At 27.8% G+C, this 13,539-nt stretch overlaps 3 protein-coding genes across 8 annotated transcripts; 2 read left to right on the forward strand and 1 right to left on the reverse strand.

Annotated features, from left to right (window-relative positions):
- Positions 1 to 248: 248 nt before the first annotated feature.
- Positions 249 to 3,130, forward strand: LOC106787855 (nicalin). The gene is made up of 7 exons (XM_014750580.1): positions 249 to 601; positions 812 to 999; positions 1,087 to 1,416; positions 1,526 to 1,735; positions 1,810 to 2,214; positions 2,321 to 2,541; positions 2,615 to 3,130. Exons 1-7 carry the CDS (start codon positions 427 to 429, stop codon positions 2,751 to 2,753), a joined length of 1,668 nt encoding a protein of 555 aa, XP_014606066.1. The 5' UTR covers positions 249 to 426; the 3' UTR covers positions 2,754 to 3,130.
- A 5,409-nt stretch (positions 3,131 to 8,539) lies between these two features.
- Positions 8,540 to 9,891, reverse strand: LOC106787850 (serine/arginine-rich splicing factor 1B). Its single transcript, XM_014750573.1, has 3 exons — positions 9,501 to 9,891; positions 8,893 to 9,277; positions 8,540 to 8,778 (listed from the first exon to the last, which is right to left on the reverse strand). The coding sequence occupies exons 1-3, from the start codon at positions 9,668 to 9,670 to the stop codon at positions 8,587 to 8,589; spliced, it is 747 nt and encodes a 248-aa protein (XP_014606059.1). The 5' UTR covers positions 9,671 to 9,891; the 3' UTR covers positions 8,540 to 8,586.
- Positions 9,892 to 10,454: 563 nt separating this feature from the next.
- LOC106787841 (protein RER1) lies at positions 10,455 to 13,199 on the forward strand. Of its 6 annotated transcripts, none has more exons than XM_014750549.1 (6): positions 10,455 to 10,680; positions 11,084 to 11,276; positions 11,974 to 12,078; positions 12,171 to 12,267; positions 12,355 to 12,572; positions 12,710 to 13,199. In XM_014750549.1, the coding sequence occupies exons 2-6, from the start codon at positions 11,202 to 11,204 to the stop codon at positions 12,800 to 12,802; spliced, it is 588 nt and encodes a 195-aa protein (XP_014606035.1). In that variant the 5' UTR covers positions 10,455 to 10,680; positions 11,084 to 11,201; the 3' UTR covers positions 12,803 to 13,199. The 6 variants fall into 6 exon arrangements, with proteins under 6 accessions (XP_014606035.1, XP_014606036.1, XP_014606038.1 ...); XM_014750550.1 differs by having other exon boundaries at positions 10,467 to 10,685; XM_014750552.1 differs by having other exon boundaries at positions 10,468 to 10,680; positions 11,193 to 11,276.
- Positions 13,200 to 13,539: the final 340 nt, after the last annotated feature.

Raw genomic sequence — 13,539 nt, forward strand, 5'->3', positions numbered from 1 at the left:
ATAACAACCTGGTTTGAACCTATATTATTGCATATATTTTTATCATTTTGTCTAACATTTGTCTTTTGATTTTTTATTGAGCTTTTAATGTTATATACGTAATATCAAATAAATAATTAATTAATTAATTCGAGAGTTCTATAGGCACAATACGGATAATTTGTATTCAAAATATTTCAAATTCGACGACACTAGCGACCATTCTTGAATTTATCTAGTACATGTGTGATAATCTGTTGGCTGCACTGAATTGTACTTTGAAATTTAATTAAATAAAAGAATACGGTTTTTAGAAGTGTGGAATCGTCTCTTCAACCGATATTGTAGGTTTTATATGGAGTTAATCTATTAAAGATAGTTAAATGAAATTGACTGAAAAAAGTCAAATTTATAATAAAATTTTACAAGAAAAATACTCTTTTCATTATGTGGTTAGAAGAATATGATAGTTTTGCTGAATTATGTCGAGGCTATTTACCATATTATTTATTAATAGTCTTGCCAATTTTTATTATTATCTCTCCGGTTAATCCTGTGGCAGCATCACACGAATTTCCAGTATATCGCATGCATCAACATGATTTGCACGGAATTCCGCATGGTAACAATCGTTGGTTATATATTTTTAACTTTACATTCTAATTACCATATTTATTCCATTTTTAACCTTTACTCAAGACATTTTTTTTCTATTCTATTATGAGAAACATTGATGTTTTTTTATTCATCAATGTACAATTAGTTATCTTAAGTTAAACATTTTTTTGGAAGAAGTTCATATTTTCTGATAAAAATTGTAATTATTTCTTAGGTTGCAGAAGTGCTTCCATTTCATTGGAAGCAAGATCGCTCATCGGATGGAGTACTTCCAGGCACTGTGTTATTACTAAAGCGTTAGATCTTACACCTAGCATGTTTCAATCCATTAAGAACAAAGCTGGAGCTTTAGTTATCATTTTACCTGAGAAATTAAATGAGTTAACATTGGATGAGAAACAAGTTATTATCTAATTTTTATCACATTACTTTATATCATAATTTGTTTTTAATATAAATATCTCTAATAAAGCATTTCTTCATCTATAGCATATTATGGATTTAGAAAAAGCTATGCTGTCAGACACAGAAACTCCAATTGCTGTTTATTTTGCAACTTGGCATCCGGATCTTCAAAGGATTTTAGATGATATCACAGATGGATCTGTGATAGATGAAAAATCTCATTCTGCAGCAGAAGCTATATTTAATTCTATTTCTGCTAGTGGTTATCAAGTAGTTGTTGCATCAGGTCAACCTATGGTTAGAAATGATGCTAAAATAGCAATATTACATGGAAAATTAACAGGAACCGGAGCGGAAGAAAAATTACCTACTATAGCAATAGTTACACATTACGATAGCGCAAGTGTAGCACCGGTAAGTAAGATTGGTTTTTTATTTATATTGTTTTAAACTTATTTAAAATCATTTCTTTTATTATTATGAAACCATTAATATAAGATTTACATTTTATACTCATGTATAGGAATTATCTTTTGGAGCAGACAGCAATGCATCCGGAGTGGCGATGTTATTAGAATTGGCTAGATTGTTCTCTGCGTTGTACTCCACAGGACGATCAAGACCCCACTATAATCTTGTTTTCATTGCTACTGGAGCAGGGAAATTAAATTATCAAGGTAGTAAAAAATGGTTGGAAGATCAATTGGATGGACTTGAAGGATCTGTTATTCAAGTAATATTTTCCTGCATAATAGATAATTTATATTACTTTCACAATGTACATAACTAAAATGCAATTCATTTCAGGATGCAGCCTATGTTATATGTCTTGATACACTTTCTGCAACAAATAATCTCTATATGCATGTCTCAAAACCACCAAAAGAAAATTCATCTGGAGGAATGTTTTGTAAACAATTAAAATCTGTAGCAGATTCTTCAAATACGGTACACGTTGAAGGCGTACATAAGAAAATAAATCTTGCAGAAGAAACATTAGCTTGGGAACACGAAAGATTTAGTATTAGAAGATTGCCAGCAGCTACACTGTCCACATTGAAAAGCCATGAAGATCCTGCCAGAAATACAATTTTGGATATAATGGAAGAAGGACAAATCGATATATTGTACAAACACACTCAAGTGATTGCAGAGGCATTAGCAAGGCACATTTACAATCTAAGCTCTAACCATATATTTGCAGATTCTTTGGTAGGCTCTTTTTTTATTCAACTAAATAAAATATATTTATTCGCTGATATAAAAATAAGTATTTATAAATTATAGATATATAAGAATTAATATCCTTTCTATACAGGAAGTGTCAAAAGAATCACTGTCGTTGTGGTTTACGTACTTGGCATCTCAACCAAGAGCTGCTCCATTATTAGTTGATAAAAATAACCTATTAATTGCAACATTGAAAGAATCTATGTCACGATATCTTGGAGATGTTAAAGTCACATTACATGGGCCTGATAAGCAAGATCCAGAGTTTATATTTTATGATGTTACTAAAGCAGTGCTAAATGTATACAGGTAAACATTCATTTGTTATATTTTACATATAAGTGGATTATTAATTTTATTTACACTATCGACTTCATTTCAGTGTAAAACCAGCTGTTTTTGATCTTTTCCTTACTGTTGCCATTGTCATGTACTTGGGATTGATATATGTGATAGTACACAACTTCCCACGTGCTTTTAACCTAGCAATTAGACTTTCTACAAAAGGCAAGTCATCTTAAGCTTATACCATGATTCTAGAATGCCAAAGCAATAGTCTCAAACATTTATTTATAGAAAAAATTCATCATTAGCAATGTACTCGAAGAAATGAGATACATGTACTTTTGATAAAACAACTCGAAAAATGATTGAATAAAATTAAGGTGGACGCATAGAAAAGATATATACAATACTTTGATCATCTGTATATTACAGTGCATTTATGAGATTTATAATATAATTATTTCGTTTTACTTAATTTTTGTTTGGCAATTCAGATACTTACATAAATTTGGAGAAAAAAGGGAAATGGATAGCTATTTTGTGTTGTATATACGTGTGTGTTACTTATTAAAATGAAATGAAATAAATTATGAAGTCTGCTACAATGAGAGCATACAAAATGAGTATAATTAACATTCAATTATATATCCTGAAATACCATCCCTCAAAGTTAGAGAAACACTATAACGGAATAAAAAAAAAAAAGGGAAAAACTATCGTGATCGTCGTGTTCCTTATTAATAATTTTTGTTTAAATATGTATCTCAGCAACTTATATGTAATATGACACCAAGCAGATCCCTTAAAACTGTTCATAGAGTTTTTTGAGGAAATCAACGTTCACGATATTATTTTGCGTGTACATAAAGAGGAATCATGAATCATTAAGGTTTATAGAATGTTCATTAGACTTTATTAATAGATAGAAAATGATTAAAACAAATAGTGCAATATGCAATTGACAGCTACTTTATATTATATGAAAGTATATATATATATACAAAAATATATATATATATATATATATATATAAGAAGATTAAATTTATTATTGATCTATTGATTCAATTAAAGACACAAGAGGAAACATTCAGAATAAATATTAGCTCTAGAAAGATACCTGTTACTTTACTAACTGAACTTTTACTAAGATTTATTTTAATTGAAAACTTGTGTTGCAAATAACTAAAGATACATGCATGTTAGTTTTGCTTCAGTTATATAATAGCTGTATGTATACTTGCGTTAGAGTCAAGTTGAATGTCTACCAATGATTTGATTATTTTTAAATCTTCGATGATAGGATATTGTTACTTAATAATAAAACTGATTTAAATGAAATATCACTGCCAAATTATTTCTATACTCATTAAACTCATTAAATTTTTATACTCTTATACACGACAATTTTCATTCATTAAATATTCTGTGATTTTTGCAACGTAAATTAAATGTTAACAAGCGCATTTTTAATTAAAGCATTTAAGATTACGATAAAATTAGTGTTTATATAAAATCAGATGATAAGATTGCATATAAATAGAAATAATTATTAACATAATGAAATAACAAATGTACCGATCTAAAGCAAATAATCTATGATACTAAGTTAATGCTATTTCGAGCAGTATGAACTTCCAAAATTAAAGACAAAAAATTATAGTGAATATTATAGAAGAGCATGCGCGCTAATGAATTTGAGTGGTATCTCAAATAGAAATTACTTTAAATACCTTACAGAAATCACTTTTGTTATCCTCATATGTCAACGAAATCTGATAATCTTGCACAGATTCCACTAAATGTAGATCCAAATTCCATCATATGTGATCTAGGAGATTTCCATGAACCCTATGAGATGCGAAGACCGCTATACTGAGACACTTTCAATTGATAACATTTCATATCCAAATCCATCCTCCATACTGACAGTGTTCATATAATTAATCCAAGTCATCCTCTCAATAAAATCCGTCCATTATTTTCACTTAAATTATCCAATATTCCAAAAATCCTCCATGTATACTAATTTATCCTGCAAGCAATCCTAATGCCAAGTCCTGTCCTTGAGCCATGTTTGTTGTAAAATATAATTTCAGGATATTGAGTTTCTCTAAATCTATGGATGTAGTCCAAGAAGAAAAATTGTCTTTTCGAATCCTCTTCATACACTAAGTTTCGAAGATATATATTACGTTGGAATTAATAATGTTGCACAGATAAAAAAGTTTCACTTAATTTCAATTAGTAAGAGGTGCTAGTTTAAACCATGAGAATAGTAAAAATTACTGATAGAAATAAGCAAAACGAAATTAACATCATACGAAGTAATTTATCGGAGCAACTATCTAAACGCGAAAAAGACTATCCCAATCATATACACCTATACTATTATATATATGCAAAACATCCTATATACACCTACTATTTGGAGTTTTTCAATCTAAGTAAAGTTAGCAATCTTTTTCATTTCTTTGAAATACTTAAGAATATCTGGCAAAATATGTGATTTGTTATCACGAAGAAAAAAGAAAATCATATCATTATCCCGGCAGCTAACAACTCGATAAAAACGGATATACTTTGATATGATTATATCCTGTGAATAAATTTTGTTAAATCAAAAAAGACAAGTTGACATTCCATTACCAGTTTGACCGTTCACAAAGTAATGAATAAATTCAAAAAAGCAATATTGCCAGTGAGAACTTGATGAATAACATAACACTCAATCTAAGAAAACTTAAAGCACATGAATGTTGAAACTGCTGAAAGTTCACATTACTTTTTTCCTTTCCATTCACCGACATAAACAGCACTTTTAGGCACAAGCAAACATAATTTAAATGTAATTCGAAAAAAAAAAAATATGGACGATCGATTTGACTCCTTGTAATGGATTTGCCAACGTTTCCTGATGAAAATCCAGCTAAATGTGAATCCTCGAATGAAATGCACTGTGCTCTTAATTCATTCCTTTCCTTATCCTCAAATTCCTCTTGAAAGTATCCTTAATGTCTCATTACTTTGATTCTCATTTAATCCTTTTATAACTTATGCTCCACACAAAATCCATCCAAAACGCATTCCATTTTATCCCACCGTCAAGCACGAACGTGTATTATATCCATCCAAGAAGTAAGATCGTGTCGATTTGAGTTTTTCATTCATTGTGTTACAATCCAATCCAATATACAAAAGAAGAAAAAATACATTAGTCTCTTAGACAAGAATAGTTAAAGATAAACATAAATATTATAAATGCAAACATAATCCTTGTGATCTAAATAAGTGCTCAATTTAATGAAAATATTCACGTAATAGATACGTAATAAAGTTAAATTTTAACTATTAACGAGAGATGTGTACATGAAAGAGAAATTGAAAAGTATTTTACAAATCTGAATAAAAGTAAGATCACAGGATTAATTTGCAATATATTTTGATATTTAACAAAAGAATCAATTATTTTTCACTTGTAATGCTAAACATATTGGACAAAAGGCAGTTTTTAAAAATGTGTAATTCTAAGCATTACGTACGTCATTAAAAATACATTTTAAATAATGTTAACAAAGTATAGAAGCATTGAAATTGATAAAAAAAAAAGATTGAGCGCAATTGGATTATTCATCCATTATGAATGTATTTTTTAGAATAATGTAAATTTGATTTAGATTTGTTATTTTTGAAAATTAAATAGGCTTAATGCATATGTATATGCACATCTACAAATTTATATATATATATATATAAAAGAAAATCAACAACAAAAGAGAAATGAGAGAAAGTAAAGATGGCTAAATAAAATATTAAAGATGTTGCTATGAATTACAGATATTACAATTTCGTATTCTTAGCCAAAGATCACTTTCTCCCTCATCAATAAGAACATAGAAATGCAGGTGGATAAAATGCTTTAGCTGGATATTATATGTGCGTATGTCAGGACAATTGAAATCCTTGTAACAAAACTTAAGAAAATGTTTACTTGGAATTTTACAAGTCGCAATCCTAATATAGTAAAATAAATTTACCATCATCTACCATCAACAATCACTTAATTCATCATATTTATAGACATTTAAAGATTATATTCTTTTTATGCCAGATCTCAACAGAAATTTTGTATTTTTTAAATTAGATATCCGTAGGCATACATGCACCACTGTCCAGTTTATACAATTCATTTTTACTCACTAAAATATTTATATACAATTAAGAATTTTAATCATACTACATCAAATATAAAAGTATCTAGATTTTATGATAATTTAAATAGAAATAAACAGTGAAAATATAATCTCTACAGTTTTAACATTTTGCCTACCCATAATTATAATTAGTGTTATATATTAAGTTTAGCTGGATTATAATAATAAACAAGAAGATTTGAAATATTTAAAAAGGCAATGTGTAAAACTTTACCCCAATAATATTTCCATAATGAGTATAATATAAGTAATATCAATTAGTTGTAATTTTTTAATTATTCTTATTCGCGAATATTTCTTTTGTTTTACTAATAACATAATAGAGAAATAAGTTGAAGAATAATATAATTGTTACAAAATGTATTTTATATTTAAAAAAAAACCCATATATCATGCAAAATTTATCAGTATCTTTTTAAAAAAAAAAGATACATAGTTCTTAAGCAAATGTAGATTTATATAAGTGGTAATTAGGCAGTTAAAAAAAAATGTCTAATGTGTGTGTGGATTATGTATGTATATACTTATATAAAATTTGCTGAAAAAAAACACTCACAAACTTTTATGGTAACATAATTTGGTTCTATAGTGAATGAAAACAAATTATGGGATATATATCAAATAAACAGTAATTATGACATGCAACAGTTTTGTATGCAATAATTTATGATCAAAATATCTCAGTACCTTCAGTGATATTTAATGGAAAATATTAGTACGGAAATGTTGAAATATAAAATTTAAACTAATGGCATAATTATAAAAAGAATATAAAGTTTATGAAACTAATATATAAACTAGTCAAAAGAAATACAATTGGTGTCATTTATCAAGATTCAATATGACAGAAACATATGTATATATAATGATACATACTTTGATTAAAATACAGAATGCTTTTATCAAAATTATGTTCTAATACTGTAGTTATTTATTTCAAATTGTTTTGGAAACCAGATAACTTTTTATTTATCTACTTTAATTTTCGAAATATTATTTTTTTATATCATAGATAGTAATATAATTCTGCCATAAGTTTAACATAAAGCATACAAAGATTAAAAATAAAAAAACCTATTATATCTTAATAGGTTAGATAAATTTTAGTGTAATATGTTTATTTTGATAAATTTCGATAAATAACTATGAATGATTGAAAGAATCTCACACTGGATTTGGTACTGTAATATGCCTACCGGATTCTACATTAACTAATGTATCATTAAAAAATATACTGCAGATCATTGAATATGAATAATTACACTGATTGTTTGGAAGCATCAAACATTCTGTTGCAGATGTAATTAATCAATGTATGATCATTGAAGGTGGATCGTCACACACAATCCCTTTACTAACAGTACTTTAAAATTGTTACATGCTTTATAAGTAATTATGAAGAGAACCAGTTTGAAAATATAAAGGAATGTATTTTATAATGTACAAGTGATCTAACTGGTGTAGTTTTGCATATTTGTTGATTAATAGTCGATTATGAGCACAATTCCTTTTCATTGTTATTATGAAACTTGCTATTGAAACTTATTATACTTTATGATTATTTGGGATATCGTATTATTGCTGATTCAATTATCAACAATTTCAAAATTAAAAATAAAAGTCACAAATTTGTGGTTGTTATGTTTTCTATGCAAGAGGAATGTGCCCAATTCATATACCGAATATGATATCAGAATATTCTAGTGATGTCAGAAAAGATATTTTTATAATCCTTATAAAGTCTAATTGGATTGAAGTTTTCATAATTAAATTTTAAATCAGCAATAATAAAACATGGTAAAGCAAATATCAATAAACATTTACTTATATTACCATGTGAAACATATACGTACACACTAGTCGTACGATCGAGATTTGGAGTGTGATCTTGAGCGCGAGTAATTACGCCGTAACGGTGAATATGTAGGAGAACCACGGCGTCGTGGGCTATAGCTTCGTGAACGGCTTCTACCCCTTTCTCTATCCTCACTACGTCCTCTGTCGCCACTGTTGTGATCTTCTTTAACGCGTATATATGCCACTTCGCCCTACACAATTCAAATATAAAAAAGATATAACAAAAACAAGGATATATAAATTGACTTCACATTACAAAAATTATTTATATTTTAAATATATATACTTATAAAAGATCAACATACCTCATGAGACCTAAATCTTGAATCATCAAGTTTTTTCACTGCATATTTCATATCTTCGTAGCGCAAAAATTCAACAACTCCTGTTCCATCTTTATATACATCTGCAAAGCATACATCGCCAGCTTCCCGCATGTGATCTTTCAAATCTTGCCAACTTCCGGATGGAGGTAAGCCGGTAACAAGAACTCTATATTGAGAACGTCTAGCTGGTGGACCACGTCCACGAGAGTTACTCATTTCACCCCGTCCACCTCTACCAGTATCTCCTGCTCCACGACCTCCACGGAAATTATTACTTGGACCACCACCTCTTGGAAATTCAACTCTTAATCGGTAACCGTCATAATCATATCCATCTCTGGCATGTACAGCATCTTCAGCATCTCTACAAGAAGGACACAAATTTTATAATGAAAAATATGTTCACAATTTTACAAACATAAATATAGTAAGAGATGACCACAAATTTTAATAAAAAATAATGTTTAATATTATTATCGAAATAATGGCAATTTATCATTTATTATATATCTAGAAAAGTAAATATATAAACAATGGTAAATAGAAATTGATTAATTAATCAACTGGAATTAATTTATCGATGTTACCTTGGATCGTCAAATTCGACGAACGCGAATGGTGGTCCCCTACGATTTTTTAAATCCACAAACGTAACTTTCCCAAACTTATAGAAAAGATCTTGAATATCTTTTGTTCTTATGTCTGGTGGTAAATTGCCCACGTAAATCCTGCATTCATTTCTACCTCCATGAGACATGTTGCAATCTTTTTTTTTCTATAGACCACTATCTTATTACAATGTTACACGTTGATAATGTTCCACGTACAATATGATATTGTATCAACGATATTTCGATACTCTTCGCTGTTGTAATAAACAAAATGGAGGTACCGGCTGAAGAAGACGATGGAAAATTCTTCGAGAAAATCACAGAATAAGATATTGGTTAGTAAAAAATTGCTCTTATCATTGGTTATAGATAAAGTTAAGAGAAACAGGATGTGCAAACGAAGTTTGTCATAATCAAAGCGCTACCTAGTTGTCAATTTTGGAACTTATTCAAATTTAACTGGCAAGAAATTGAATTTGATCAATTGAAATGAAACTATACATATATTCATAATTTATAAAATAAAATATATACACATATATGTATAAGTTTTATTAAACTTTAATTAGTTATAATACGTAAATTCACGAATTATACGTATTTCATTATGTAATAAATTTTAAGACAGTTTAATGAAAATCATTAACGTTACATGAAAATGACATCTAACTCACAGAATTTTTAAATTTTTGTCTGTTTTTTGTTTTATTCTATGTTAATATCTATTTTTTTAGACTTACTTTATTTAAGACCAAATTTCTTGTGTATCTAAATTTATATTTATATTTTTTTATTTATTTAGTTACTGAATCATATTTTAAATAAAAAATTTCTTGGATAACTACTATCAATAACTAACTGTATCCTGACATTAACCAATCAATGGGAAGATAAAATATGTAGTTACATTCGAACTAGATTTTAAACCTTATGTTAGTGAGATGGTGCTGTGGAAGACTAAGCATTTTGTAAATTCTATAGAACGCTTAATCATAGTATCTCATTAATGTTGTGACGTGTTATATTTTTTTAACTAAATCTTAAAGATTTGATTGTATAAATTAATAAAGAACAGCGGACACTTTAGGTAATTCGATGCTGGATATATTATATGTTGAAGTCGTTCGACTATTGCTGAATCTTATAAGATGACGAGGTTAGGTACATACCTCTTCGTTTATTTTTCCTTTGATTAATAGGACATAATTTCAAAGTTTAGAATTTACCGCTTATGATAAATCGTAAGCTTCCTTATAATATTTTTCAATTAAGTATTAAGTTTTTCATTTCATTATATTATTAAAAAATATATAAGTAATTATAGAGATAACTTTTCAACTATTACTGTAACATATCTACAACCTTGAATTTCTATTGATAATACTTCAATTACACGTCAAATTACAATCATTCTGCTTAAGGCATTAATATTTTTCTTTCGGGTGATAGACCAAGATAATCAGATTATATTTCTATCTGAATTATTTTGATATATGTTACAAAGTTTCATTTTTAAGATCAGAAATAGTACTGTGTAATATATTTGTAATGGTTCCTAGATATCAGCATTAATCGTTTTTGGATATATGCAGCAACTATTGTGTAGTATTCAACTATCGTTCCCTGAGTTGAAGCTGGAATATAATAGACATTAAATTTATACTTTAGAAAAGTAAAATGATGCAAGATGAGGATCTTGGGGGTCCAGCTAGACGAAATATTTTTTTTCAAACAATATCAAAAATATCACAGGTTAGTAATATCTATTTTATTAGTAATATCTATTTTATTAGTAATTACTTTGTTATCCAAATATAGAGTTTCGTATAAAGATCAGGCATTATAAGATAGTTAACACGTTCCTTGCCACGTATACCGTTTTTGGTACACGCTAAAATGCATTTGTACATCAAGCTGAATTTTTTAATTTGAGATGTTTTCATCTAAAAGTAATTGCTGGTAACACTGTCTTATGTAACGTAATGATGTTTACAGCAATTTTTGAGTCGTGTACCGATAACGGTAAAAAATTATGTGTAAATTATAATAGTGAAACCGCGTGAAATACCACAAAAAAGGTAACAACCTTTTGTAATGATTGCCATAACTTACGCATTAATTATTTTAACAAAATTCATCGCTACATGAAAATATAAGTCAAATATAGGATATACTTTCTATTTCGTATTCACTTTTGTACATAACTTTTATTTCAATTATTCAAAATGAAATAAATTTAATTTATTAGTGTTATTTTTTGCGCATTTTGTCGTTTCAATATTTATAATTATGAAAGTAATATATATTCTCTAAAAAACAAGTTAAAAACAGGTATTCCTAGAAATGACATCTCCTTATAAACAGCATGACAGGGAACGTGTTAAAAATTTTTTTATATAATATTTCATCTATATTAATATCTTATAAAATAAATTTACTTTATATATAGGCACATCAGCGATACTTAGACTTGTGGACTCCACATGTTATATCAAGATGGGTTTTTGCTTTACTTCTAGTAATCATTTTTTTTCTACGTGTGTTCCTTACTCAGGTAAATATACATTTTATAATTGATCATTAATGAGATGAGTTTATCGATATTATTTTATTAATAACATTCTTAATATTTATATCCTCTTTTAGGGGTGGTATATAGTAACATATGCATTAGGAATTTATCACTTGAATTTATTCATAGCATTCCTTACACCGAAGATAGATCCTGCAATGGATTTGGATGGTAGCTTTTTTAATAGATTTATCATAGTAATATCGTATTTAAAAAATTATTCCAGATATAATTTTTGTTTTTATAACTTTTTCATAGATATCGAAGGCCCAGAGTTACCTACAAGGGCCAATGAAGAATTCAGGCCATTTATAAGAAGATTGCCTGAATTTAAATTTTGGTACTCCGTGACGAAATCTACAATTATTGCTATGATATGCACCCTCTTTGATTTCTTCAATATACCAGTATTTTGGCCAATATTAGTTATGTATTTCATAACATTATTCTGCATTACAATGAAGCGTCAAATTAAGGTAAGATTTCATCATATCTATTTTTACAAGTCCTTTATAGACAAGTAAAATAAATAAAAATATAAAAATAGTTTTCTATTTAGTTACGATTAATTCAAACTAATATATCAGCTTATGCATATATAAATTACTTTCAGCATATGATCAAGTACAGATATTTGCCTTTTACTCATGGAAAACCAAAGTATCAGAATCATGAGGATACTTCAAGATTAATACCAGCGAACTGAATAGTTGGAAAAAATGCTTATTCATACAAGCGCATAAGTATAGATTTCAATTTTCCAAGCATCGGATGGAGAAACAAGTGAAATTTTACTATGAAACATTTTTTTATGATGCTATGTATGAATAAGTTCATTTCCTTTTACCAGGAAAAGATTATTCTATACAAGCATTATTCCAAAATATCATGTTATGCAGTATATAAACTGAATCACATCGTAATATATGTGTATTATAAAACTTGTACAAAGTATTGTTAGGTCTTACATAAATGTGGACATGATAACAATATGAACAATTATGCAGTTGTTAATATAATATTAAATTATCACTGAATGTAAAAATTAATTCATATACATAGAATTCACAATACAGTTTCAGATCCATTTCTTAACTTTATAATATTGTTTTTTTTATCCTGTTTTGTATATACACAAATATACCGTGCACCGAATATAACCTTCCTTGTTTAAATCGAAGGAAGCTATTTTATGCATATGCACATATATGCATATATTTTTTTTTCTCACATAATTTTTATTTTATATTATATTTCTACATGGAATTTAGCAATGTAATAAATTAATGGGTCGCGAGTGATGTAATTTTTTCGTGTATTATGCTGATTGTAATATGAACGATTAATTGAACCCGTAAGAGGAAGAATTTTTTTTATTAATCCTTTACATATTTGGTAAATTTCTTACAGTTAACTTAAAATAATTTCATATACAAATTAATG

This window comes from Polistes canadensis, unplaced genomic scaffold (genome assembly GCF_001313835.1).
Source record: "Polistes canadensis isolate GaletaPanama2010 unplaced genomic scaffold, ASM131383v1 scaffold_116, whole genome shotgun sequence".
Lineage (NCBI taxonomy): Eukaryota > Metazoa > Arthropoda > Insecta > Hymenoptera > Vespidae > Polistes > Polistes canadensis.

Excerpts from the sequence above, each read along its gene's own strand:
- LOC106787841 (XM_014750549.1), top strand. The coding sequence starts at position 11,202 with ATGATGCAAGATGAGGATCTTGGGGGTCCAGCTAGACGAAATATTTTT. Across the intron at positions 12,268-12,354 it reads TCCTGCAATGGATTTGGATG|ATATCGAAGGCCCAGAGTTA; the intron begins GTAGCTTTTTTA and ends ACTTTTTCATAG. Across the intron at positions 12,573-12,709 it reads CAATGAAGCGTCAAATTAAG|CATATGATCAAGTACAGATA; the intron begins GTAAGATTTCAT and ends AATTACTTTCAG.
- LOC106787850 (XM_014750573.1), bottom strand. The coding sequence starts at position 9,670 with ATGTCTCATGGAGGTAGAAATGAATGCAGGATTTACGTGGGCAATTTA. Across the intron at positions 9,278-9,500 it reads GTCGAATTTGACGATCCAAG|AGATGCTGAAGATGCTGTAC; the intron begins GTAACATCGATA and ends TCCTTCTTGTAG. Across the intron at positions 8,779-8,892 it reads CAAGATTTAGGTCTCATGAG|GGCGAAGTGGCATATATACG; the intron begins GTATGTTGATCT and ends TGAATTGTGTAG.
- LOC106787855 (XM_014750580.1), top strand. The coding sequence starts at position 427 with ATGTGGTTAGAAGAATATGATAGTTTTGCTGAATTATGTCGAGGCTAT. Across the intron at positions 1,417-1,525 it reads ATAGCGCAAGTGTAGCACCG|GAATTATCTTTTGGAGCAGA; the intron begins GTAAGTAAGATT and ends ACTCATGTATAG. Across the intron at positions 2,215-2,320 it reads ATATATTTGCAGATTCTTTG|GAAGTGTCAAAAGAATCACT; the intron begins GTAGGCTCTTTT and ends CTTTCTATACAG.